At 43.1% G+C, this 27,203-nt stretch overlaps 1 protein-coding gene across 1 annotated transcript in view; it reads left to right on the plus strand.

Annotated features, from left to right (window-relative positions):
* panx3 (pannexin 3) overlaps window positions 1–27,203 on the plus strand; it is an 83,225-nt gene that overhangs the window by 2,486 nt on the left and 53,536 nt on the right. Inside the window, exon 2 of the mRNA XM_087976613.1 lies at window positions 8,015–8,154. Coding sequence (XP_087832739.1) covers window positions 8,015–8,154 — 140 coding nt within the window. The remainder of the gene's footprint in view (window positions 1–8,014; window positions 8,155–27,203) is intronic.

A 27,203-nucleotide genomic window follows, 5' to 3' on the forward strand; every position in this document is an offset into this window, starting at 1 on the left:
AAGGGCTTTTGCCCGAAACGTCGATTTTACTGATCCTCGGATGCTGCCTGAACTGCTGCGCTTTTCCAGCACAACTCTAATCTAGACTCTGGTTTCCAGCATCTGCAGTCATTGTTTTTACCTTTAAAAGATAATTGTATGACTGGGCAGAACCAACATGAATTTAAGAAGGTGAAATCATATTGACACTTTTTTGAGGATACTATAGCAGAATCGACAGAGGGTAACCAATGGATGCAGGCGACTGAGATTTTCAGAAGACATTTGATAAAGTTCCTCAGAAGATTATTAAACAGAATTCAGAAGAATGGGACTGGGGGATATGTGCTAGCATGGGTAAAGAATTGGTTGACAGGCAGAAAACAAAGAAGAATAAATAGATCTTTCTTAGGTTGGCAGGTTGTTATCTGTGGGGTCCTGTAAGGATCTGCACTTGAGCCTCAGCTGGTCACAATTGAAATCAATGATTTGGAGGTGGAGGACAGTTGTGATTTTTCCACCTTTGCAGATAATACAAAGTTGGTGGGAATGTTGTAAGGAGGGGGCAAAGCAGCTTCTCCTCAACTGAGTTATGAGGAAGAGTCACTCGACCCAACACATTAACTCTGATTTCTCTTCGCAAATGCTGCCAGACCTGCTGAGCTTTACCAGCAATTTCTGTTTTTGTCTCTGATTTACAGCATCCACAGTTCTTTTGGTTTTTATTCAGGAGGTTTAGATAGTTTGAGTGAATGAGTAAGGGCTTGGCAGATGGAAAAGAATGTGAATAAAAGTGAAGGTTTCCACGTTGGTAGGAGGAACTAGGGACAGACGATAAATGCTGGCCAACCAATGATGCCCACACCCCCAAGAGGGAATTACAACCAAAAACAAAAGCTCAGAGGATTCTAAATGCCCATTGCACAGGAGAAGGTGATGGTGAGTTGAGTTCTTGAACTGTTGCAGTCTTTGGCGGGCTGTTAGGGAGGGTGTTCCACATATTTGATCTACTGACAGTGAAATAATGATAATATTGTTCCAAGTCAGGATGGTATATGACTTGAAGGGAATTTACAGGTAGTGGTGTTCTCATGCAGCTGCTACCCTTGTCCTTCTAGCTCCTGGGAATAATGGATTACAAAGGTACTGTAAAGAAACCTTGGTGAGTTGCTGAGTCCATCTTCTGGTATTACACATTACTGTCACTGTACATCAGAGGTGAAGGGAGTGAATGTTTAACGCACCATTCTTAATGATCTTTCCTTTATCAATGAAAGTTATCAATATCCCTCTCATTGTCTGCTGTTACATCTCTTTTATCCTGCCATTCTAAGCTAGTTCCATTATTCACTCATCTGTGTCCACATATCCTTTTATCTATCAAGGTTAAAACACTAGTTTCTGACTCACACTTCCCATCTCCAAACTGAATGTGAAATTCTATGATGTTATGAACACTGTCACCTATATAATGAGATTGCTGATTAAGGTTGTCACACTGCACATCACTAGCCCAAGATTTTTTCCCAGGATGGAAATGGCTATCATGAGAGGGCATAATTTTAAGGTGATTGGAAGAAGGTTTAGGGGAGATGTCAGAGGTTGGTTCTTTACACAGAGAGTGGTGGGTGCATGGAATGCACTGCCAGCAGTGGTAGTAGAGTCAAATACATTAGGGACATGAAAGCGACTCTTGGATATGCAAATTGAAGTTAGTACAATGAAGTATAGGTAGGTTAGTCTAATCTTAGAATAGGATAAAAAGCAGGCACAACATCGAGTGCCAAAGGGCTTGTAATGTGCTGTCTGGTTCTATGTTCCAGTCTAAAATAGCCCCTCCCTGGTTGTTTGCTTGCATAATGCTCTAAAGAATTGTTTGAATACATTATGTGAACTCACTTTCCAGGCTACCTTTGTCAATCAGATTTGCCCAAACTATCTTTAATCTTCAAAGATTAGTCAACCATGATTATTTCATACCCTTTTTCATTCCCTTTTTATTTCTTCCTGTATACTCTGGCAAAATGTAATTACTTTCAGGTAGCCTATGAACTACTCCTTCTTATTTCCTCCCTCAAGTGACTTCTTTACTATCTCACTGCTTATCTGTACCAAAATGGATTCTACACCTTGTTCATTCAATGGCAGGCTATCACTCATTACTGGACTGTCATTGATTAACAGAGCTTTCCCACCAACTATTCCTAACTTCCCATTATTCTCAAATACCCTTCAATGTTCAGGCCTTGACTTTGATCACATATTCAGATTTAGACGATTTAACTCTACTTTTTTAAAAACCATTTTTACAATCCTATTTGCTGTGCATTCTTAGGTTTTGTGCCCCATTCATTCTGGCACCGTCTGCTTTATTTGATGTAAATCCCATATTTGATTTTAATTCCTGGCTGGGACACCAACATTGAGTCCATTTCTGGATACATCCCACTCCCAAATCCACTGTCTGCCTGGGGAGAAGTAATCACAGTCCTCAAACCTCACAGAGACAGACTGCTACTTGGTCGGAGGACAGAATCCCATTTATACATGTCAATGGGGGAAGGGAAATTACGATGCAGTAAGGCAGGATTTGAGGAGCATACGTTGGGAGCATAGGCTGTCAGGGAAGGATGTGGTGGAAAGGTGGAACTTTTTCAAAGAACAGATACGACGTGTCCATGATATGTATGTACCTATCAGGCAGGAAAGAAATGGTCGTGTGAGGGAGCCTTGGTTGACGAGAGAGGTTGAATGTCTGGTAAAGAGGAAGAAGGAGGCTTACATAAGGTTGAGGAAACAGGATTCAGACAGAGCAGTGGAGGGATACAGGATAGCCAGAAGGGACCTGAAGAAAGGGATTAGGAGAGCTAAGAGAGGGCATGAAAAATCGTTGGCGGATAGGATCAAGGATAACCCCAAGGCATTTTATGCGTATGTGAGAAACCTGAGAATGACGAGAACGAGGGTAGGTCCGATCAAGGACAGTAGTGGGAGACTGTGTATTGAGTCGGAAGAGATAGGAGAGGTCTTGAACAAGTACTTCTCTTCAGTATTTACGAACGAGAGGGACCGTATTGTAGAAGAGGAGAGTGTGAAATGGACTGGTAAGCTAGAAGAGATACCTGTTAGGAAGGAAGATGTGTTGGACATTTTGAACAACTTGAGGATAGACAAGTCCCCCGGGCCTGACGGGATATATCCTAGGATTATGTGGGAAGCAAGAGAGGAAATTGCAGTACCGTTGGCAATGATCTTCTCGTCTTCACTGGCAACGGGGGTGGTACCAGGGGACTGGAGAGTAGCGAATGTTGTGCCCCTGTTCAAAAAAGGGAATAGGGATAACCCCGGGAATTACAGGCCTGTTAGTCTTACTTCTGTGGTAGGCAAAGTAATGGAAAGGGTACTGAGGGATAGGATTTATGAGTATCTGGAAAGACACTGCTTGATTAGGGACAGCCAGCACGGATTTGTGAAGGGTAGGTCTTGCCTTACAAGTCTGATTGAATTCTTTGAGGAGGTGACCAAGCATGTGGATGAGGGTAGAGCAGTAGATGTAGTGTACATGGATTTTAGTAAGGCATTTGATAAGGTTCCCCATGGTAGGCTTATGCGGAAAGTCAGGAGGCATGGGATAGAGGGAAATTTGGCCAATTGGATAGAAAACTGGCTAACCGGTCGAAGGCAGAGAGTGGTGGTAGATGGTAAATATTCAGCCTGGAGCCCAGTTACAAGTGGAGTTCCGCAGGGATCAGTTCTGGGTCCTCTGCTGTTTGTAATTTTTATTAATGACTTAGATGAGGGAGTCGAAGGGTGGGTCAGTAAATTTGCAGATGATACGAAGATAGGTGGAGTTGTGGACAGTGAGGAGGGCTGTTGTCGGCTGCAGAAGGACTTAGATATGATGCAGACCTGGGCTGAGGAGTGGCAGATGGAGTTCAACCCTGCCAAGTGTGAGGTTGTCCATTTTGGAAGAACAAATAAGAATGCGGAATACAGAGTTAATGGTAGGGTTCTTAGTCAGGTGGAGGAACAGAGGGATCTTGGGGTCTATGTACATAGATCTTTGAAGGTTGCCACTCAGGTGGATAGAGTTTGTAAGAAGGCCTATGGAGTATTATCGTTCATTAGCAGAGGGATTGAATTCAAGAGTCGTGAAGTGATGTTGCAGCTGTACAGGACTTTGGTTAGGCCACAGTTGGAGTACTGTGTGCAGTTCTGGTCGCCTCACTTTAGGAAAGATGTGGAAGCTTTGGAGAGGGTGCAGAGAAGATTTGCCAGGATGTTGCCTGGAATGGAGAGGAAGTCGTACGAGGATAGGTTGAGAGTTCTCGGCCTTTTCTCGTTGGAACGGCGAAGGATGAGGGGTGACTTGATAGAGGTTTATAAGATGATCAGAGGAATAGATAGAGTAGACAGTCAGAAACTTTTTCCCCGGGTACAACAGAGTGTTACAAGGGGACATAAATTTAAGGTGAAGGGTGGAAGGTATAGGGGAGATGTCAGGGGTGGGTTCTTTACCCAGAGAGTGGTGGGGGCATGGAATGCGCTGCCCGTGGGAGTGATAGAGTCGGAATCATTGGCGACCTTTAAGCGGCATTTGGATAGGTACATGGATGGGTACTTAATCTAGGTTAGAAGTTCGGCACAACATCGTGGGCCGAAGGGCCTGTTCTGTGCTGTATTGTTCTATGTTCTATGTTCTAATTGGCCATTAATAAACTATTATTTGACTGATGATGACCAATAAGATGCCTCCAGTACGGAAGTTGTAACCTGGTATTCAAAGTAAGACGGAGAGAAGGTATTTCCATTTCAGCAATGTTAAACAATTTTAAAATAAGAAATGGCCACAGCTGCAGGGCCTTAATTAAGGAAGGTAAATGCCTCAGTAGGGCATCTTGTTGCAACAGTTTTCGCCAAGACGATTTTGGCCAGATTGTGGAGGGGGCAGGCCATGGAGAGTTTACTTGGAACCTACCTACTAAATACTCAATCTGCTGCTAGAAGGGTGGTTAGCACTGCTGCCTCACAGCACCAGGGACCCGGGTTTAATTCCCACCTCAGGCGACTGTCTATGTGGAGTTTGCACATTCTCCTCGTGTCTGCGTGGGTTTCCTCCCACAGTCCAAAGATTTGCAAGTCAGGTGAATTGGCCATGCTAAATTGCCCATAGTGTCATGGGTACTTGAGTCAGGGGTAAATATAGGGTCGGGGAATGGGTCTGGTTGGGTTACACTTCGGAGAGACCGTGTGGACTGGTTGGGCCGAAGGGCCTATTTACATACTGTAGAGAATCTTAAAAAAAACCACGCAGCTGTTCATGCTGGAAACTTTCAGATAATCTCTAATTACTGGCCTTTACCTTATTTTGATTGGCCACAGGTAACCCCTTGATCCTGCCTGTGGAAAAATGGATCAGGGATGAGATGGTGCCTATAACCCATCAATCTGGATAGAAGTACCTACCCACCCCCGCCCCCCCCCCCCCCCCCCCCCCCCACATTAGAAAATGGCATCTCTTGACTCACAAAACGCTTGTTAAAATTTTCAGCCTACATCTCAGTGTGAAAACATTTCTGCAAATTGTCCCTTCTGTTATATGCTTCAATTGTGGCTTATCCACAAGTTTCACAATTATTAAACACCAACAAGTACGCATATGCAGGAACACAATGTCACATCTGATGATTTAATTGGCTATGTATCAACATGTGATAACAGTAATTTTATTGGGTACTTTAGTTTCTAACTGAGGAAGTGGGCCTATGTATAGACGAGGTTGAGGGAGATGAGATGCAGGAGAAGTCCTGACCCCTAGATGAGGCCTTCCAGCTCTGAAAATGGCCCTCCATGGGTAATGCGGCAAGGTGGTGGCAGTGCTCCAGGCAAAGAAAAAGGAGTGACAGCTGAAAGGACCTGTTTCACAGACACCCATGGGAAAGGATAACAATTTCTTCTGAAGAAAGGTGACTGGATTCAAATGGTAACTCTGTTTTCTCTCCATAGATATTGCCAGACCTGCTAAGTTTCTCCAGCAACTTCTGTTTTTGTTAGTTACAATTTCGTCTGTCCCAGCCTTCAGCTTCACCATCTCAGCCTGGCAACATCAGTGGTGTGTGTCCACATAGACATTTTCTGCAGCCTTTCATGATGATATGATGTCACAGACCACACTTGTACTTGTGTAGAATCATTCATGACATGAGGTCATTGCTGCTTGACCAGCGTCTCTTGCTTGGCCCTAATTGCTCCTTGAGCTGGGCTATGTTACTTCAGAGGGCATTTGAGTCAATCACATTGCTCTGGACTTTGCATCACTTGCAGTCCACACCAAGTGGGGATTTCCCTAAGAGACATGAGTGAACCAGAATGGAACACTGACTTCAAATTTTAACATATGGGAATGGTAATAGGAATTGAATTCATATCTGGATTAGTGGTGCTGGAAAAGCACAGCAGTTCAGGCAGCATCCGAGGAGCCGTAAAATCAACGTTTCGGGCAAAAGCCCATCAGGAATACAGGCAGAGTGCCTGAAGGATGGAGAGATAAATGAGAGGAGGGTGGAGTTGGGGAGAAAGTAGCATAGAGTACAATAGGTGAGTGGGGCTGGGGATGAAGGTGATAGGTCAGGGAGGAGGGTGGGGGAAGGTAGCAAAGAGTACAATGGGTGAATGGGTGTGGGATGAAGGTGATAGGTCAGAGAGGAGGGTGGAGTGGATAGGTGGAAAAGAAGATAGGCAGGTAGAACAAGTCATGAGGACAGTGCTGAGCTGGAAGTTTGGAACTGGGGTGAGGTGGGGGAAGGGGAAATGAGGAAACTGTTGAAGTCCACATTGATGCCCTGGGATTGAAGAGTTCCGAGGTAGAAAATGAGGCGTTCTTCCTCCAGACATCGGGTGGTGAGGGAACAGCGGTGAAGGAGGCCCAGGACCTCCATGTCCTCGGCAGAGTGGGAGGGGGAGTTGAAATGTTGGGCCACAGGGCGGTGTGGTTGATTGGTGCGGGTGTCTCCTAAAGCTAGGAGGCGCCCAGTCCCCCCAATGTAGAGGAGACCACATTGGGAGCAACGGATACAATAAATGACATTGATGGATGTGGAAGGCTCCTTTAGGGCCTTGGGTGGAGGTGAGGGAGGAGGTGTGGGCGCAGGTTTTGCAATTCCTGCGGTGGCAGGGGAAGGTGCCAGGACAGAAGGGTGGTTTGTACGGGGCGTGGACCTGACCAGGTAGTCACGGAGGGAACGGTCTTTGCGGAAGGCGGAAAAGGGTGGGGTGGGAAATATATCCCTGGTGGTGGGGTCCGTTTGGAGGTGGCAGAAATGTCGGCGGATGATTTGGTTTATGCGAAGGTTGGTAGGGTGGAAGGTGAGCACCAGGGGCGTTCTGTCCTTGTTACAGTTGGAGGGGTGGGGTCTGAGGGCGGAGGTGCGGGATGTGGACGAGATGCGTTGGAGGGCATCTTTAACCATATGGGAAGGGAAATTGTGGTCTCTAAAGAAGGAGGCCATCTGGTGTGTTCTGTGGTGGAACTGGTCCTCCTGGGAGCAGATACGGCGGAGGCGGAGGAATTGGGAATACGGGATGGCATTTTTGCAAGAGGTAGGGTGGGAAGAGGTGTAATCCAGGTAGTGTGGGAGTCGGTGTGTTTGTAAAAACTGTTGTTGTCAAGTCGGTCATCATTAATGGAGATGGAGAGGTCTAGGAAAGGGACATGCCAGAAATTAGCCTGGGCTTCTGGATTACTAGTTCAGTGACTACCACTGTGCTCCCATCTCCCCTTACAGATAATTACTTCATATAAAACTCAATGGAATTTGCATTTCTTAACAACATCCCGCCCTTGCCAATGCAATATGATACCTGAATGGAAAGGGTGACTGCGTACTGTCATAACTAATTAGTAATACACCACTTGTGCTCTAAGCAGATGTGTGAAATGTTGGTCTGAAATAACTGCAAAAATCAGGAATCTTATAGCCAGATTCAGAAAGAAGAAATGCAAATGAAAATCATATTTTCACTGTCTATTTTTCAGAATCACAAATCACCTGTTTTCCTCCCAGTAACTTCTCGCTGAAACAGGCCACATATGTGGATTTGTACTGCTGGGAGACCCTCCTCCACCGTCATCTTCAAACAAGTGGCACTATGCAGACATCACTCTGGATTCACAAGGTACTGAAAACTCGGGCTCAGTCTCACTACACGCAAGAATGAATTCGAACAGTACAACTTTGTAAATTGAGGGGTCATTTTGGCAAAAGGGTGAACAACAAGTGCCAATTGATTGCTACCCTAATTAAACATGTCTGTTTGAAAGTCTGGATTTAATATGCAGTTTTCACTCTACTTAGAGAATGTCACGATTACATTTCGTTTGAAGATATTAAAAAAGATACCGACTCGCTTAGGACTCTTTCCTGCACTGACCTCACCATGTGCTTCCGTTGTCTGTTCTTCTCCCTTTTAAAACTGCTGTTGGTTTGACTTTTTTTTCCAAAGTTCCAAAACAATGCAACAGCATATAAAACAGGAATTGCTGCTCCTGGAATTCGAGGAAATTACCTCCAACACCTAAAATACCTCAAAAAAGATATTTCTGGTCTCCTTCCTATCGCAAAGATGTTGTGAAACTTGAAAGGGTTCAGAAAGGATTTACAAGGATGTTGCCAGGGTTGGAGGATTTGAGCTATAGCGAGAGGCTGAACAGGCTGGGGCTTTTTTCCCTGGAGCGTTGAAGGCTGAGGTTATAGAGGTTATAGAGGTTTACAAAATTATGAGGGGCATGGATAGGATAAATAGACAAAGTCTTTTCCCTGGGGTCAGGGAGTCCAGAAGTAGAGGGCATAGGTTTAGGGTGAGAGGAGAAAGATATGAAAGAGACCTAAGGGAAACTTTTTCACACAGAGGGCAGTATGAGTATGGAATGAGCTGCCAGAGGAAGTGGTGGAGGCTGGTACAATTGCAACATTTAAAAGGTATTTGGATGGGTATATGAATAGGAAGGGTTTGGAGGGATATGGGCCAGGTGCCGGCAGGTGAGACTAGATTGGGTTGGGATATCTGGTCGGTATGGACGGGTTGGACCGAAGGGTCTATTTTCATGCTGAACATTTCTATGACTCTATGACTCAAATGCTGATTAGATGCAGTTCCCATAACAGTAAATGGGGAGGTCCACCCAGGCATTTCTACTAAAGAAATACAGTACTTTGGTTGACACTCAAAACTTTGAGAGAGAGGGTATCCATGCACATGCACGGGGACTGGGATCCTGACACAAATGGACTAGAACAGGAAGGATGTCCTTTATCTCCAGCCTCACTCTCATGGAGCAGTTAGTACTCCAATTTTTTTCTGAAGATCATACCCTAGCAAGATACACATGGCCAAGAACAGTCTTTTTTCAGGCAATTCCTCTAAGGTAAAATAATATAGCATTCATTCTCTTTGGGTGTAAATCCACAACAAAGTTTTGAAATAATGGCTCAAGAAGTGTTGGATATTTCATGGTGAACATTTAGTATGTTATGGCCTATGCAGAGAGACCTAAACTAGTTCTCGCTACATGACCAGTTGGTTCGACTCTGTGCACCTCCTAGCCTCACATTAGAACATAGAAAAGTACAGCACAGTACAGGTCCTTTGACCCTTGACATTGTGCTGACCTTTTATCCTATTCTAAGATTAAACTAACCTACATATCTTATATTTTACTATCACCATGAGACTGTCCAAGAGTCACTTAAATGTCCCGAATGTCTATAACTCTACTACCACTGCTGGCAGTGCATTCCACTCACCCACCACTCTCCGTGTAAGGAACCTACCTCTGACATCTCCCCTAAATCTTCCTTCAATTACCTTAAAATGATGACCCCTCATGATAGCCATTTTCATCCTGGGAAAAGGTCTCTAGCTATCCACTCTATCTATGCCTCTCAACGTCTTGTCCACCTCTATCAAATCACCTCTCACCCTCTTTTGCTCCAATGAGAAAAGCCCTACCTCCCTCAACATTTCTTCATAAGACATGCCCTCCAGGCTAGGCAGCATCCTGGTAAATCTCTTCTGCACCCTTTCTAAAGCTTCCACACCCTTCTTATAATGAGGCAACCAGAATGGAACACAATTTTCCAAGTGTGTTCTAACCAGGGTTTTATAGAGCTGCAGCATAACCTCATGGCTTTTAAATTCAATCCCCCTGCTAATGAAAGCCAATGCACCGACACCCTCTTAACAATCCTATCAACTTGGGTGTCAATTTTGATGGATCTATGGACACAGACCCCAAGATCCCTCTGTTCCTCCACACTGCCAAGAATCCTATCATGTAATCTGCATTTAAATTTGACCTTCCAAAGTGAATCACTTCACACTTTTCTGGTTTGAATTCCATCTGCCTCTTCTTAGCCCAGTTTTGCATCCTGTCAATGTCCCATTGCAACCTATGACAGCCCTCCACACTATCCACAACTCCACAAACCTTCATGTCATCAGCAAACTTACTACCTCATCCTTCCACTTCCTCATCCAATTCATTTATAAAAATCACTAAGAGCATAGGTCCCAGAACCGATCCTTGCGGAAAACCACCGGTCACCGAACTCCAGGTTGAACACTTATCATCTACTACCACCCTCTGTCTTCTAAGGGCCAGTCAATTCTGTATCCAGGCAGCAAAATATCCCTGTATCCCATCCCTCCTTACTTTCTGAATGAGCATGAGGAACATTATCAAATGCCTTGCAAATACATCACATCCACTGCTCTACCTTCATCAATGTGTTTTGCCATATCCTCAAATAATTCAATAAGGCTTGTGAGGCATGACCTACCCCTCACAAAGCCAAGGTTGACGATCTCTAATCAAACTATGCTTTTCCAAGTAATCATAAATCATGTCTGTCAGAATCCTCTCCAATAATTTGCCCACCACTGAAGTAAAACTGATCAGTCTATAATTCCCAGAGTTATCCCTTTCCCTTTCTTGAACAAGGGAATAGCATTTGCCAGGGTTAAAACAATGACTGAAGATGCTGGAAACCAGATTCTGGATTAGTGGTGCTGGAAGAGCACAGCAGTTCAGGCAGCATCCGAGGAGCAGTAAAATCGACGTTTTGGGCAAAAACCCTTCATCAGGAATAAAGGCAGAGAGCCTGAAGTGTGGAGAGATAAGCTAGAGGATGGTTGGGGTGGGTAGAAAGTAGCATAGAGTACAATAGGTGAGTGGGGGAGGGGATGAAGGTGATAGGTCTGGGACGGGGGGTGGGTGGAGTGGATAGGTGGAAAAGAAGATGGGCAGGTAGGACAAGTCATGGGGACAGTGCTGAGCTGGAAATTTGGAACAAGGGTGAGGTGGAGGAAGGGGAAATGAGGAAACTGTTGAAGTCCACATTGATGCCCTGGGGTTGAAGTGTTCTGAGGCAGAAGATGAGGCGTTCTTCCTCCAGGCGACTGGTGGTGAGGGAGCGGCAGTGAAGGAGGCCCAGGACCTCCATGTCCTCAGCAGAGTGGGAGGGGGAGTTGGGCCACAGGGCGGTGTGGTTGGATTGGTGCAGGTGTCCCGGAGATGTTCCCTAAAGCGCTCTGCTAGGAGGGGTCCTGTCTCCGCAATGTAGAGGAAACCGCATCGGGAACAACGGATACAATAAATTATATTAGTGGATGTGCTGGTAAAACTTTGATGGATGTGGAAGGCTCCTTTAGGACCTTGAATGGAGGTGAGGGAGGAGGTGTGGGCGCAGATTTTGCAGTTCCTGCGGTGGCAGGGGAAGATGCCAGGATGGGAGGGTGGGTTGTAGGGGGAGCGTGGACCTGACCAGGTAGTCACGGAGAGAACGGTCTTTGCGGAAGACGGAAAGGGGCGGGGAGGGAAATATATCTCTGGTGGTGGGGTCTTTTTGGAGGTGGCGGAAATGTCAGCGGATGATTTGGTTTATGCGAAGGTTGGTAGGGTGAAAGGTGAGCACCAGGGGCGTTCTGTCCTTGTTATGGTTGGAGGGATGGTGTCTGAGGGCAGAGGTGCGGGATGTGGACGAGATGCGTTGGAGGGCATCTTTAACCACGTGGGAAGGGAAATTGTGGTCTCTAAAGAAGGAGGCCATCTGGTGTGTTCTGTGGTGGAACTGGTCCTCCTGGGAGCAGATACGGCGGAGGTGGAGGAATTGGGAATATGGGATGGCATTTTTGCAAAAGGTTGGGTGGGAAGAGGTGTAATCCAGGTAGTGTGGGAGTCGGTGGGTTTGTAAAAAAGTGTCAAGTCGTCATTAATGGAGATGGTGAGGTCCAAGAAGATTTTACTGCTCCTCGGATGCTGCCTGAACTGCTGTGCTCTTCCAGCACCACTAATCCAAAAATAGCATTTGCCACCCTCCAATCATATTCTACTACTCCACTATACAGTGAGGGTGCTAAGATCATCGCCAAACGCACAGCAATCACCTCCCTTGCTTCCTTTAGTAACCTTGGGTATATTCTGGCTGGCCCCGGAGACTTACGTATCTTCATGTTTTTCAAAATTTCCAGCACATCTACCTTCTTAACATCAACCTGTTCGAACATATCAGCCTGTTTCACACTGTTCTCACCAACAAGGTCCCTCTCACTAGTGAATACTGAAGCAATGTATTCATTATGCTCCTCCCCAACCTCCTCAGACTTCAGGGACAAGTTCCCTCCACTATCCCTGATTGGCCCTACCCTCACTCTGGCAATCCTCTTGTTCCTGCCCTAAGTGTAGAATGCCTTAGAGTTTTCCTTAATCCTGCTTGCCGAGGCTTTTTCATGCTTCCTTTGAACTCTCCTAATTCCAATCTTCAGTTCCTTCCTGGCTACTTTGTAACTCTCTAAAGCCCTTTCCAGGGGTCTTTCATTCCTTATCTCTTTGCGGTCCTCCTACCTCTATTTTTGCCCTGTCTAATTTTTCTTTTCCTTTCTGAAGCAGGGTCATTGGACCTGAAATGTTAACTCTGCTTTCTGTGCACAGATGCTGTCAGACCTGCTGAATTTTTTCAGCAATTTCAGTTTTTGTTCCTTCTCTTCCTTTATATTGATGCAACTCTTCCCCTCTCTCCACCAAGCCATGAGTTGCCTTCTCAGTACATTTTTATTTTATTTTTATTTTAGTTTCTTAAGGCTGTAATTGTAACTATCTGTGCAGCAACTCCAATTATGCATTCTGGTGCATAAGCTATCAACTTTGTAATCAAAGCTAATCAAAGCATAACTACATCATATACCTAAAGAAAATCTGATACTGACATAGATACTGCCTCTTCCCCTTCACCAACACTGGTCATCTGGTCATATGTTTCAGGTATTGCTGTCCTTGGTTGGTCCCATCTTCGATGTTTTTATTGCTCAGGGACTTTCTAATTTGAGCCCTCATTTCAACAAACTTTCATGCTGTTTCTATAATGCTGTCATTGTCTACTAACATTGAAATGCAACCTGTTTTGCAAGTTGTCCTTGGTAGCTATCCTTGTAGCAGTCCAGTTCATTCCATAACCTTGTAGTTCTACAAGTTGGTCTTTTTCAAGGAGCCATCAATTTAATTTTGTAACCATTGATTATCTTTGCTTCCCATCATCTATAAAAGTAAAAATCACACAACACCAGGTTATAGTCCAACAGGTTTAATTGGACGCACACTAGCTTTCGGAGCAACGCTCCTTCATCAGGTGGTAAAGGCTATAAAGGCAGTGACTTCCAGGTCAATGCTACTCCCTGTACAAATAAAGTTCTTCCTTGCATGACCTCTGCATCACTTGCCCCAAACTTTAAAACCCCTACTCCTTGTGCCAAAAGACATGGGAACAGCATTTTTATGTGCACTTTATCTAAATCTATCATGATCTTTTACACCTTTATTAAATCTCCCTGCAAACTTCTTTGGAACAAAGGGGAACAACGTGAATTTCTTTAACCGACCCAGGACTAAAGTCCACTTCCTGGAAGCATTCTGGTAAATCGACACTTCAACCTTTCAAGGACTTTCACATTTTTCAAAACTGTGATGCCTAACCAGAGTTTTATTAATGTTTTGCAGAATTTCCCTGTATTTGTACTCATGCCCTATCATTTTCAAAGATCTGTGCACATGCATCCCAAATTCTTGTGTCTTAGCAAATTATTTTGAATTGTAGCATAAGTTTTTATTGCCTCTCTCTAATTCTTCTGCCAAAATGCTTCACTTCATACTTCTCTGTAAAAATCATCAACTGTCTCCCCGTGCAGAGCTATGTCTCCTTGTAGATGATTTGAATCATCCCCAATTTTTTTTAGTATTCATTTGCAGGACAATGGCATCACTGGTTGGTCCAGTATTTATTGCCCTCCCTGAGGGCAGTTAAGAGTCAACCATATTGCAATGAACCTGGTGTAACATGTTATTTTGTCCTTGTTCTAAGTAAACACTGATTTAAAAAAAACACTCATTAAGTATTCTGACCTTACCTTGTGCATCTAAATACATCACCCTCTTTATCCCAAATCCCATTAGCGAAGTGATGAAAGGAATTGTCGAAAGTGCTATCAAGTGACACTTACTCAACAATAATAATCACACGGCACTGGGTTTTACTCCAACAGGTTTATTTGAAACCGCAAGCTTTCAGAGCCCCTGCTCCTTCCTCAGGCAGTAACAAGAGAGAATACATCAGACACAGAATTTATGGGAAAAAATCAAAGGGTCATACAACTTATGTGAGTGTATCGAACAAACTTAGATGGCTATTAAGTCTTTAATAACTTAGAATGAAGGTGCAGGTTTCAATTGATTAATATGTATCCCTGCCCCAAGATAACTTCAGGTTTTCTCAGAATAAAGGTGACACCTTAGAGGTGTGAGGCCATGTTTCAAGGCTGTTTGCATTTCATCCTGGAGCCAGACCAGTTTAATTTCTAAATTTCATTCTGGAGCCAGACTGGTTTTATTTCCAAAGTAGGGATTTAGATGAGCAGAGAGATCTCGGTGTCCATGTACATAGATCCCTGAAAGTTGCCACCCAGGTTGATAAGGTTGTTAAGAAGGCATACGGCGTGTTAGCTTTTAATGGTAGAGGGATTGAGTTTTGGAGTCACAAGGTCATGCTGCAACTGTAAAAAACTCTGGTGTGGCCGCACTTGGAGTATTGTATGCAGTTCTGGGCACCACATTATAGGAAGAATGTGGAAGCTTTGGAAAAGGTTCAGAGGAGATTTACTAGGATGTTGCTTGGGAGGAGTGAAGGTCTTATGAGGAAAGGCTGAGGGACTTGAGGCTGTTTTAATTAGAGGGAAGAAGGTTGAGAGATGACTTAATTGAGACATATAAGATAATCAGAGGGTTAGATAGGGTGCACAGTGAGAGCCTTTTTCCTCGGATGATGATGGCTATAACGGGGGACATAGCTTTAAATTGAGGGGTGGTAGATATAGGACAGATGTCAGGGGTAGTTTCTTTACTCAGAGAGTAGTAGGCATGGAATGCCCTATCTGCTCAGTTGGTAGACTCGCCAACTTAAGGGCATTTAAATGGCCATTGGATAAACATATGGATGAAAATGGAATAGTGTAGGATAGACAGGCTTCAGATTGCTTCCACAGGTCAGCACAACATTGAGAGCCATAGAACCTGTACTGTGCCATAATGTTCTATGTTCACATTGACTGACTGTCTACAGATTGTGGGCTTTTTTGAACAAGGTAGAATGTATCTGCAAATTCAAATCTGAAAATGCAAATTCACCCCATAGATTTATATGTGTGTGTTTCTGGTCAGTGGTAGCCAGGTATGTCTATTCGCTTATGTTGGTCTTTCAAGTGTATTCAACCCCTCAGTTTTCACCCCTTTCATTTCCTCTAACATCTTTGTTTGTGGTGTTATTTTGTCCTCTTCCTAAGCAAACACTGATAAAAAAAACACACATTAAGTATTCTGACCTTGTCTTGTGCATCTAAATACATCACCTTCTTTATCTCTAATCTTACCAGTGAAGTGATGGAAGGAATTGTCGAAAGTGCTACTAAGTGACACTTACTCAACAATAATAATCACACAACATCAGGTTTTAGTTCAACAGGTTTATTTGATGTTTCTGGTCAATGATAACCCCAGAATGTTGATAGTAGAGGGTGCAGTGATGGTAACACCATTAAATGTTAACGGTGGTGATTAGATTGTTTCTAATTGGTAATGTCACATGCATTTGTGTGGCATGAACATTACTTGTCAATCCAAACCTGGATATTATCCAGAACTTGTTGCATTTGAACATGGACTGCTTCAGTATCTGAGAAATTGCAAATGGTGCTGAACGTTGTGCAATCATCACAGAACATCCCTACTTTTGACACTATGAAGGAGGAAAGTTAGTTGTTGATGCAGCTGAAGATGGTTGGGATGAGGACGTTATCCTGAGGAACTCCTGCAGAGATGTCTAGGAGCTGAGATGACCTATCTTCAACAACCATGACCATCTACCTATGTGAGGTATGACTCTAACCACTGGAGATTTTGCCCTGATGACCATTGATTCCAGTTTTGATAGGTCTCCATGATGCCACACTCAGTCAAATGCAGCCTTGATGTCAAAGGCTGTCAGTCTCACCTCACTTCTGGAATTCAGCTCGTTTGTCCATGTTTGATCCAAGATTGCAATGGGATCAGGAACTGAGTGGCCCCAAACTGAGCATCACTGAGCAGGCTATTGCTGACCAAGCTTAAAAATGTGTTGCTGGAAAAGCGCAGCAGGTCAGGCAGCATCCAAGGAGCAGGAGAATTGACGTTTCGGGCATAAGCCCTTCTTCAGGAATGATTCTTGAAAAAGGGCTTATGCCCAAAATGCCGATTCCCCTGCTCCTTGGATGCTGCCTGACCTGCTGCGCTTTTCCAGCAACACATTTTTCAGCTCTGATCTCCAGCATCAGCACTTTCTCCTCCATTGCTGACCAAGGGCTGCTTGAAGGTACTGTTGATGACACCTTCTATCACTTTCGTAATTTTTGAGACTAGAGTGATGGGTGATAATTGGCTGGGTTGGAATGTCCTGTTTTTTATGTACAGGAAAAAGCTGGACAATTTTCCAATGTTCTGGGGACATGAGTTCTTATTCCACGATGACAGAAATTTGGAATAGGAAAACTAATCCAACTGCAATCAAGTAACCACTGTTGATGCCATAATATCCAAGCTGGTTCACTAATTTAGGGAAAGAAATCTACTATTCTGGCTGAAATGGACTCTAGACCCATTAAAAATATGTCTGACTCATAACTATCCTCTGTGCTATCAAGAATTGGCTAGACTTGCCAGAAATGCACACATACTTTGAGTGATAGTTTTCAAAAGGATAGAATGATTACATGAAGAGGAAAATTAAAAGAGGGGCACAGTGGCTCAGTGGTTAGCACTGCTGCCTCATAGCGCCAGGGACCAGGGTTCGATCCCACCTTGGACAACTGTCTATGTGAAGTTTGCACATTCTCCCTGTATCTGTATGGATTTTCTCCAGGTGCTCTGGTTTCTCCCACAATCCAAAGGTGTGGTGTTTTGGCCATGCTACATATCCCATAGTGTTCGGTGCATTAGTCAGGGGTAAATATAGGGTCGGGGAATGGGTCTGGGTGGATTAGTCTTTGGAGTGTCAGTGTGGACTTGTTCGGCCAAAGGACCTGTTTCCATACTGTAGGGAATCTAATCTGATCTAAAAATCACACAATACCAAATTATAGTCCAACAGGTTTATTTGGACTATAACCTGGTGCCGTGTGATTTTTAACTTTGTACACCCCAGTCCAACACCGGCATCTCCAAATCATGAAGAGGAAAATAAGACTGGTAAAGTGAGAATTTAAGCACTTGATGGTAGCAAACTTAAAAAGGCAGAAATTTTCTACCAGCATGTAAATGCTAAAAGTATGTTAAAGGGTTGAGTTGATTTTTTATTAATTTATTCACAATCAATGGTAACCCATTGAGTGGCAGATTCAGTGAATGCCATCAAATGTCAAAGGACCATTGTTGGATTCTCTCTTGTTTTGGGGCTGATCATTGTTTGTGTGCACAAATGTTACTTGCCTTTTATCACATGCCTGAACATGTCTAAATGCAGGGAGACCTAGACAATAGATGACTTCAGAATCTGAGGCATTGTGAATGGTGCTGAACATTAGGCAATCAACATCGAACATTCCCACTTCTGACTTTATGAGGTGTGAAGGTCAATAGTAAAGCAACTGAATACTGTTAGGCCTAGGATCCTGTCTTGAGCAAACAGGGTTTCTTATTGTACAATAATAGTGTGCCTTCCTCTGAGCCAGGACACCTGGGTTCAAGTGCCACCTGCTCTAGTGATGTGTAATAGTGTCACTGATAGGGTTGATTAGAAAATATTCTAAGGAATTCCTGCAATGGTGTTCCAAGTTTGAGATGACTGATGTCCAACAATCATAACCACCTTTTTTTCATGTTCTGTATGACACTAATCAATGGATTGTTTTCTCCTTGATTCTCATTTACTCCAGTTTTACTAGGACTCCTTGCTGACACACTCAATCAAACATGATCTCAACCTTAAGGGCAGTCACCCTCACATCTTTGTTTAAGTTCAACTCTTCTGACCAAATTTGGACCAAGGCTGTAATGAGGTCATGGGGTATCCAAACTGACATCAGTGTGCAGATTATTGCTGATTAAGTGACACTTGATAAAAGCTGTTGATGATTCCATCACTGCTGATGACTGAAAGCTGGATGATGGACCAGTAAGAGGCATGGTGGCATAGTGGTTAGCACTGCTGCCTCATAGCACCAGGGGCCTGGGGTCTATTCCACCCTCAGGCGACTGCCTGTATGGAGTTTCCTCCGGGTGCTCTGGTTTCCCCCAACATCCAAAGATGTGCAGTTTAGGTTGCAATGCTAATTTGCCCATAGTGTCCAGGGATGTGCAGGCGAGATGGCTTAGCCATGCGAAATACAGGGTTACAGGGATCCCGAGTGGCGTGAGTCTGGATGGGATGCTCTTTGGGGGGGTTGGTGTGGACTCAGAAGGCCGAATGACCTACTTCCACACTGTAGGGATACTATAAAATAGGTCATGTTGGATTTGCTCTTTTGTGGACAGGAATTGGGCAGTTTTTCACAGCATTAGTTGACTGTCCAAAGTTAAAAATCACACAACACCAGGTTATAGTCCAACAGGTTTAATTGGAAGCACACTATCTTTCGGAGCGACGCTCCTTCATCAATGTCAGTTCAATGTCAGTATTGTTGCTGTACTGGAACAACTTAGTTGAGGGTATTGCTAATTCTGGAGTACAAGTCTTCAGTACTATTGATAGAATATTAATAGAGCAGAAAATCTGCAGTTCCAGATAGTTGACAGCTCCCCTCAGTTGAAACATGTCTAAACCTAGAATTCATAACTCGACATATACAGAGAAAATGTGCAGGGCCATTGACTTCTGAGTGCATCCTAAAAAATGACAAAGGCATTTTCACAACTTCAGCATCTTCTGAAGAGAGTTCCAGCTGCCATCAAGTCCATCCTGGAAATCAAGGTCTGGGAGCTGGAAAAGAGGACAGCAATCAATGAAGTGACAACTCCAACAATTGTTACTACTGCAGTGAGGAAACCTGGAATTCTAAGATCCAACTAAAACTCAATAGATCTCAAAGAAGTTTTGAAGAGATTGCATTATTTCATGCCAAACATAAATAAATGTTGCTGTTACTTGCAAAGGCAAAGATCTTTATGAATCTCGTTGTGAAGTCAGCAGTTTTCTGAGTGTATTCTGGACATTATTTGAAACGCGTAGATAGTTATGCAAAGTGTTTGGCATTTCAACTGTTCTGGAAGAGTATTAGCACAGACAGCATGAGAGGGTTGAGGATTTTCCAGGAGTAGAAGCAGCAGTAGGCTGTGGATGATCTCATACTTCATGGGTGTGGAGCTGTTGCACAATCATAATTTAGTGCAATTGCTGGATAGAGCTGACTAGATGAACTTGGAGATTGAACAACAAAAGAATTCAATTGAAATATCTGCAATCAACCACATTATTCATGCATTGACAGTAAAAAAACACCTTGAATTCCGACAGGACAAGAGCTATAATAAAGATGGAGCAACCAACAGATGTGAAAGTACTACACCAATTTACTGGATTTTTAAAGTACCTGATGTAATTTGTCAGAGTTGAAAGTTCAAACAAGCTCATTGCTATGAATGTTCAGTTTCATGGAGGCAGAGGAATTAAGCATAAAAACAGATTAGTTATGCTGACCCTTTATAAAGCTCAGGTCTGTTTAATTATTTATGAACAAACAGACCTCTAATTCCCAAGGCCTCTCCTGGTTCCAATAATAAGAGATATTTAGACAGATATATGAACAGGCAGGGATACAGATGGGATTAGTTTAGAATGGCATCATGGTTTGCACCGACATGGTGGGCAGAAGGGCTTACTCTTTTGCTGTACTATTCTAGTTTAATATTCACTCCTGTCAAACAATTAGTGACTACAAAGCCAATGTTGAGGTATTACAACATCAACAATGAAGATACGTGATATCAACCAGACAGGAACTTGAGCAACAATCATGTAGCAAAGACAATTTGGTTGCATTTGTATCCAGAACAACTGAAAACCAAACTAAAAGACATTTCTGGAGAAGGAGCCTCATTCCATAAACAAGACAAACAGCCAATAACAAATATGTGCATATCATTAGAAGATCTGAATGATTTAAAATTCTATATGTAATATATGCAAAGCAACAGACAAAAATTGGACAGTTGAGAATGAACAATTTACACAAATTGTCATTTTCTTAAAAACCTTTATATTTGATAACTTGCAAATGAAAATAAATAGACATGCATTTTTGTTTGGTTTTGATGAAAAAGGGATGTTTGGAAAAATATGTTTGTATATACCCTCTGACTTGCCATACATATGATCTCCGATGTAGTTACTTTCTGTCTAGAGGCATTAATGCAGAAGCCATTAAAGACAGCACATGAAACAGTATCCAAAACCCAATCAGGAGCATGGGCCTCTCTAAATTTATCTACATATGTTTATATTTCTTAATGGGAGCATGTGCATTTTGACTTGCTTCCTCTTGTGCCTGAACACAGGTTGTAAAATGTATATGGAAATGAAGGGTTAGACGCAAGGTTTGTGAAGGTTTGTAGCTCAGGTTGAGGTTTAGGGTGTAGGTTTGCTCGCTGAGCTGTAGGTTTGATATCCAGACGTTTCATTACCTGGCTAGGTAACATCATCAGTGGCGACCTCCAAGTGAAGTGAAGCTGTTGTCTCCTGCTTTCTATTTATATCTTTAATATATAAATAGAAAGCAGGAGACAACAGCTTCGCTTCACTTGGAGGTCGCCACTGATGATGTTACCTAGCCAGGTAATGAAATGTCTGGCCGGAGGGTCTGTTCTGTGCTGTATTGTTCTATGTTCTATGTAGACTGTTAGTGACTCTCCCTCTCAGATAATGTGCGTCAGTCTTGCTTTTGGACAATGTCAGTGAGTCTCCCTCTTGATTAATGTTAGAGTCTCACTCTTGGATAATGTTAGTGAGTTTCCCTCTCAGATAATGTTAGTGAGTCTCCCACTCGGATAATGTTAGTGAAATTTACTCTTAGAAAATGTTAGAGTCTCCCTTTGGGATAATGTCAGTGAGTCTCCCTCTTGGATAACGTTAGTGAGTTTCCCTCTGGGATAATGTTAGTGAGTCTCCCTCTGGGATAACGTTAATGAGTGCTGCTCTGTGATAGTGTCAGTGAGTCCCAATCTCGAATAAGATTAGTGAGCCTCCCTCTTGGATTATGTGAGGGTCACCCTCTGGGATAGTGTTAGTGAGTCTCCGTCTTGAATAATGTTAGTGAGAGGCCAGTTCTCCCAGCTCAGTTTTGCTCTGGTTTGTTTGGTTTTAGCAAGCAGTCAGTTTTTTGAGGCTGTTGGTCAAAGAAACAGCTGCATGGAAGAAGGAGTTTCATGCTGAATCTCTCTGCCATCTCTCCCACCTGTAAGACCCTGTTTACCTTTTTTTGTCAGAGGTGTATATGGATTTTGTTGCAGGAATTTGGAACAGCATCATTAAGTTGCGATACTTGACTGGGTTTTTAAATGAGGAGAAAGGGTTTTTAAATAGTTGTTATTCTAAATTTGGTTTCCTTTTGTTCATGTGAAAATAAATTCTGTTTTGTTTAAAACAGAGTGGTTGGGCGAGCTGCATCATTCCTGGATTTTCTACTCTACACCTGCTTGAAACAACTAGAAAAGCTAGGGTCTTGGCTATCTTCTTCAGACATTTTGAGGAGATCTGGCCTGATCCATAAAAATTCTCAATGTAAATGGCACACTTTAACAAATTGTTTCCTGAGCTCAGGGCTGTCGATGAAGCAGGGTTAATCTTTCACTAAAGGGTCACATTATGGAGGTCTAAGGGTGTATGTAGGAACAAAGATGAGATATGGTCATTGGAAACCAAACACCTCATGGCTGCATGTCTTTGGCCCAACTCTTGCTAACTGCTTCATCAATTACTTTCTTTCTACCAGAAGGTCAGAAAAGGGCGAACTGATTGCACAATGTTCATTTCCATGTGTCATTCCTCAGCCATTTTCAAAATGGACAACATTCTGGGTGACGTTTATAAATGACAAGTAACTTTGGGACCAACACAAGTGTCAGGTAATGGTCGTTTCCAATGCAAGTGAATCTAACCATCTCCCCATGATACTCATTCAGAGTACAATGGCTGAATTGCCTGCTATCAATATCCTAGGCAGAGCTGGGTACTGCAGATGCTGGAAATTAGAGTCACGATTAGAGTGGTGCCGGAAAAGCACAGCAGGACAGGCAGCATCCGAGGAGCAGGAAAATCGACATTTCAGGATGTGCCTGACCTACTTTGCTTTTCCAGCACCACTCTAATCTTGACTGCTTTCAATATCCTGTCTTGTCCAACACTGATGTAGCTTGACCAGCCATTTCAATAACATGGTCAGAGGTCAGAGATTAGGTATTCTGAAAAGGGGAATGCGGATCTCACCTTCCCAGATTTGGTCAGTCGGCTACAAGCACAAGTCAGGAATGGGATGGAATGTTCTCCAGTTGCTTCATTGAATACAATTCTACCAGTGCTCAAGAAGATCAACACTATCCACGATCCATGTTGCTGGAAGGCTTGAGTTATAAAGAAAGGCTGGATAGCCTAGGATTTTTCTCACTGGAGCGTAGGAGATTGAGAGCTGACTTTAGAAAAGTTTATAAAATCATGAGGGGCATAGATAGACTTAATGGGAGGTGATCTTTCTCGAGGTTGGGGGAATTCAAGTATAGGGGGCATATTTTAAGGTGAGGGGAGAGGGTAAGTTTGCGTGTGGAATTAGCTTCCTGAGGAAGTAGTGGATATGGGCACAATTGCAATGTTTTAAAAATAAATTTGGATAAGTACATGAATATGAAAAATTTGGAGGGATATAAGTTAAGAGCAGGCAGGTGGGAATAGTTTAGTTTGGGATTATGTTCAGCATGGACTAGTTGGACTGAAGGGTCTGTTTCTGTGCTGTATGACTTTATTACTGTGTAAGTTTTTTGGGTCATTTTAAGTTTCCTTTAGAAGGTAACTCAGTAATTTATCCCAGTTTTGAGAATTTCCTCTTTGTCCAATTTAATTTGAAGAATGTCGAATTCAGAATCATCTGGCTATTGGACTTCTCTCTGTGTTGCAACAAGTTACACGTTCCCCTTTTGCTTTCCTGAGCAGTCAAAATACCTTTTGAGCATATTCACATAGCACGCTCTGTGAGATCTCTTTCTATATAGCATTCTTATCAGATAATTCATCTCACTCAATCTCCCATCAATTTGATAAGACCAGTATACATTGCTTTTAAAGGTTCACCTCCCACTGGAAGTAACACTATCACTTTATCTCCACTATCAACTACGAATTTTTGATTTCTTGTCTGTTTCCTGTTTCTTCACATGCTGTATTACTTTTAAATGCTAGGACAAAGTGAGGACTGCAGATGCTGGAGACCAGAGTTGAAAAATGTGGTGCTTGAAAAACACAGCAGGCCAGGCAGCATCTGAGGAGCTGGAGAATCTCTTACTTTTAAATGCTGTCTAGTCAACTCATGCACTCTATTTAATCTTTCCCTAAAATTTGACACATAGTCCAAACATGTAGACCTGAACTCTGACTCACCAATTTCTCCTTAAATAATTTCAGTGGTCCTCTCACCTCATGCCCAAAAACTAATTTGAATGGACTAAATTTGATAGATTCATTTGGTGTATCCCTAAGTGCAAGAAGTACAAATGGAATTCCATTATCTCAATCCTCTGGATAGTCTTGACTATAAGCTCTCAACTTGATCTTTGAAGTTTGATGCCACCATTCTAATGCTCTCTGGGATTCTAGATGGTACACAGTGGAGTTGAATTGTTATATTCCAAAGCTATCCATAACTTCCTTCAATAATTTTGATGTAAAATTTGACCCTTGATCTGACTGTATCTGTGTGAGTATTCCTTATCTTGTAACAAATTTGAGTAACTCTTCTATAATTCATTTAGCTGTGATACTGCGTAATGGAATGGCCTCTGGAAATCTAGTGTATACGTCCATTATGGTCAACAAATGCCGATTCCCACAGGTTGTTTTAGGGGTCCTATGCAATCAATGAAGACCCTTGTAAAAGATTCCTCCATTGCAGGAATGGGTATTAAGGGTGCTGGTTTATTGCTGCCGGAGGTTTTATAACAGGCCCAGCAAAATCCAATCACATCCTCATGCACTCCAGGCCAGTAAAAATGTTTCTGTAATATTAGCTTGAGTTTTACTTACTTGTAAATAACCTCCAATGGTAATTCATATGCTACCTGCATTACCTCCTTTCTGTAACCCACCTGTAATACTCAATGAACTTCTGCCCATTTCTCAACTGCCTGAATACGTGATAGTATCCATTTCCTCATCAAGAAGCCATTTTAAAAATAGTAACATTCTGCAACCACTAGATTCTTCTTATGTGTACACTTTTTGATGCAATTGCTTTAGTTTTTCATCTATCTGTTGTAAGTCAGTTAATTTCTCTGAACTAAAAATATCCATTTTGTCCTCCACATCTTCTTGTTTTTCTCTCAACCACATGACCAAACATAGTCTTTGAGAAGTGAACTTCAATTTCCTTAGCTCTTGTCTTTGATTTTTCCTCCAGCTTCAACCTGTGGCTTTGTTATCTTGTTACCACACAGTCAGAAAAATTTCCAGGATATGTTTCCTATAATACCTCAGTTGCCTGATGTTCCGGTGGCTTTTCAACCCCAGTCGGCAGCACTCCCCCCAAGATCCAGCTATATTATTACTAAGGACAAATTGTATTCCTGGAGCCGAGAGTTTCTCTTGTACTCCTACCATCACTTCTCCACTTTTCACTGGACTTTTTAACCTCACTTTATGTAATGGAATATTTCTCGTCTCACCAAGAATTCCACATATTCCACTTTTCTGGCAATGCTCCTTCTGAATTACATCTTTCCTCAACTCTCACCATCAAAGATTGACATGATCCCATACCTCTTAAAATTGCAATTTTTTTAATTGCTTCTCCTGACATGTACAAGTAAATTGTTTAAGAACATCTGCCACTTTCCTCTCAACCAACCCTTGACCTGATTGTACATTCTGGTGCAGCTTTTTAGCTTCCACTGTGCTTTCTGTTACCACTTCAACACAATTCACTGGCTTATCCAGATTTCCCAGTGCTTTTTCTAAACCACCAACACTCCAACTTCATGTGCACTACTTTATTGCAGTGAAAATACCTGACCTTTTCTACTTCTCTTTCCCCATCAGGGATTTCCTTTTTACTCTGTGGTAAACTATTTTTATTATCTTCAATAAGAGGAGAAAGTGAGCACTGTAGATGTTGGAGATCAGAGTCAAAGAGTGTGATGCTGGAAAAGCACAGCAGGTCAGGCAGCATTCAAGGAGCAGGAGAGTCGGGATTTCAGACAGGGATTTCCCTTAATCAGGAATGGGGCTTGTGGGCCATGGGGGCTGAGGGATAAATGGGAGGGAGGTGGGGCTGGGGGGAAAGGTAGCTGGGAATGCCATAGGTAGATGTAGGTGGGGGGGGGGGGGGGGTGAAGGTGATAGACTAGATTCCCTACAGTGTGGAAACAGGCCCTTTTGCCCAACAAGTCCACACTGACCCTGCAAACTCCACACATACAGTCGCCCAAGGCTGGAATCGAACCTGGGGCCCTGGCGCTGTGAGGCAGCAGTGCTAACCACTGAACCACCGTGCCACCTCCGATAGGTCAGAGAGGAGGGCGGTGTGAATAAGTGGGGAGGAAGATGGACAGGTAGGACAGTTCATGAGGGCAGTGACGATTTGGAATTTAATTATCCCGAGGATCTGGGATAAGGTGGGGGGAGGGGAAATGAGGAAACTGGTGAAAACCATATTGATCCCGTGTGGTCCAAGGCAGAAGATGAGGCATCCCTCCTCCCGGCATCGGGTAGTTGGAGTTTGAAGGTGGAGGAGGCCCAGGACTTGCATGTCCTTGGTAAGATAGGAGAGGGGGTTAAAGTGTTCGGCCACCGGGCGGTGAGGTTGTTTAGTGTGTGTGTCCCAGAGATGTTCTCTGAAATGTAACCTGTACTTCCACATGAAATCTCATCTGCCTCTTCCTCTGATGTGGTCTCCTCTACATTGGGGAGTCAGGATGCCAAAATCTGAAACGTTTCAGAGAACATCTGGAGGACACTGGTCATTACATTTGTTTAGCCACTTTCTCAAATGAAATGAAAAAGGCTTGTACATCCTACTCATTAAACATAAGCAATGCTTGGACATATTGAAACATATCTTCACCAGGCCTTTGGATCTCATAGGTTTGCTCGTTACCATTGTCCCCCCTCACTAAGCCAAAAATCACACAACACCAGGTTATAGTCCAACAGGTTTAATTGGAAGCACACTAGCTTTCAGAGCGTCGCTCCTTCATCAGGTGATAGTGGAGGGCTCAATCCTAAGACACAGAATTTACAGCAAAACTTTACAGTGTGATGTAACTGAAATTATACATTGAAAAATACCTTGACTGTCTGTTGAGTCTTTCACCTGTTTGAATACCATGATAATTTCACTTCTTTCATGTGTAAATCATAAAACCTTTTTTTAAAAGTTGCATTCTCAGGTTAGCTGTT

Source organism: Chiloscyllium plagiosum, unplaced genomic scaffold, assembly GCF_037043375.1.
Source record: "Chiloscyllium plagiosum isolate Xiang-an unplaced genomic scaffold, Cpla_swu_hap1 HiC_scaffold_29, whole genome shotgun sequence".
NCBI lineage: Eukaryota > Metazoa > Chordata > Chondrichthyes > Orectolobiformes > Hemiscylliidae > Chiloscyllium > Chiloscyllium plagiosum.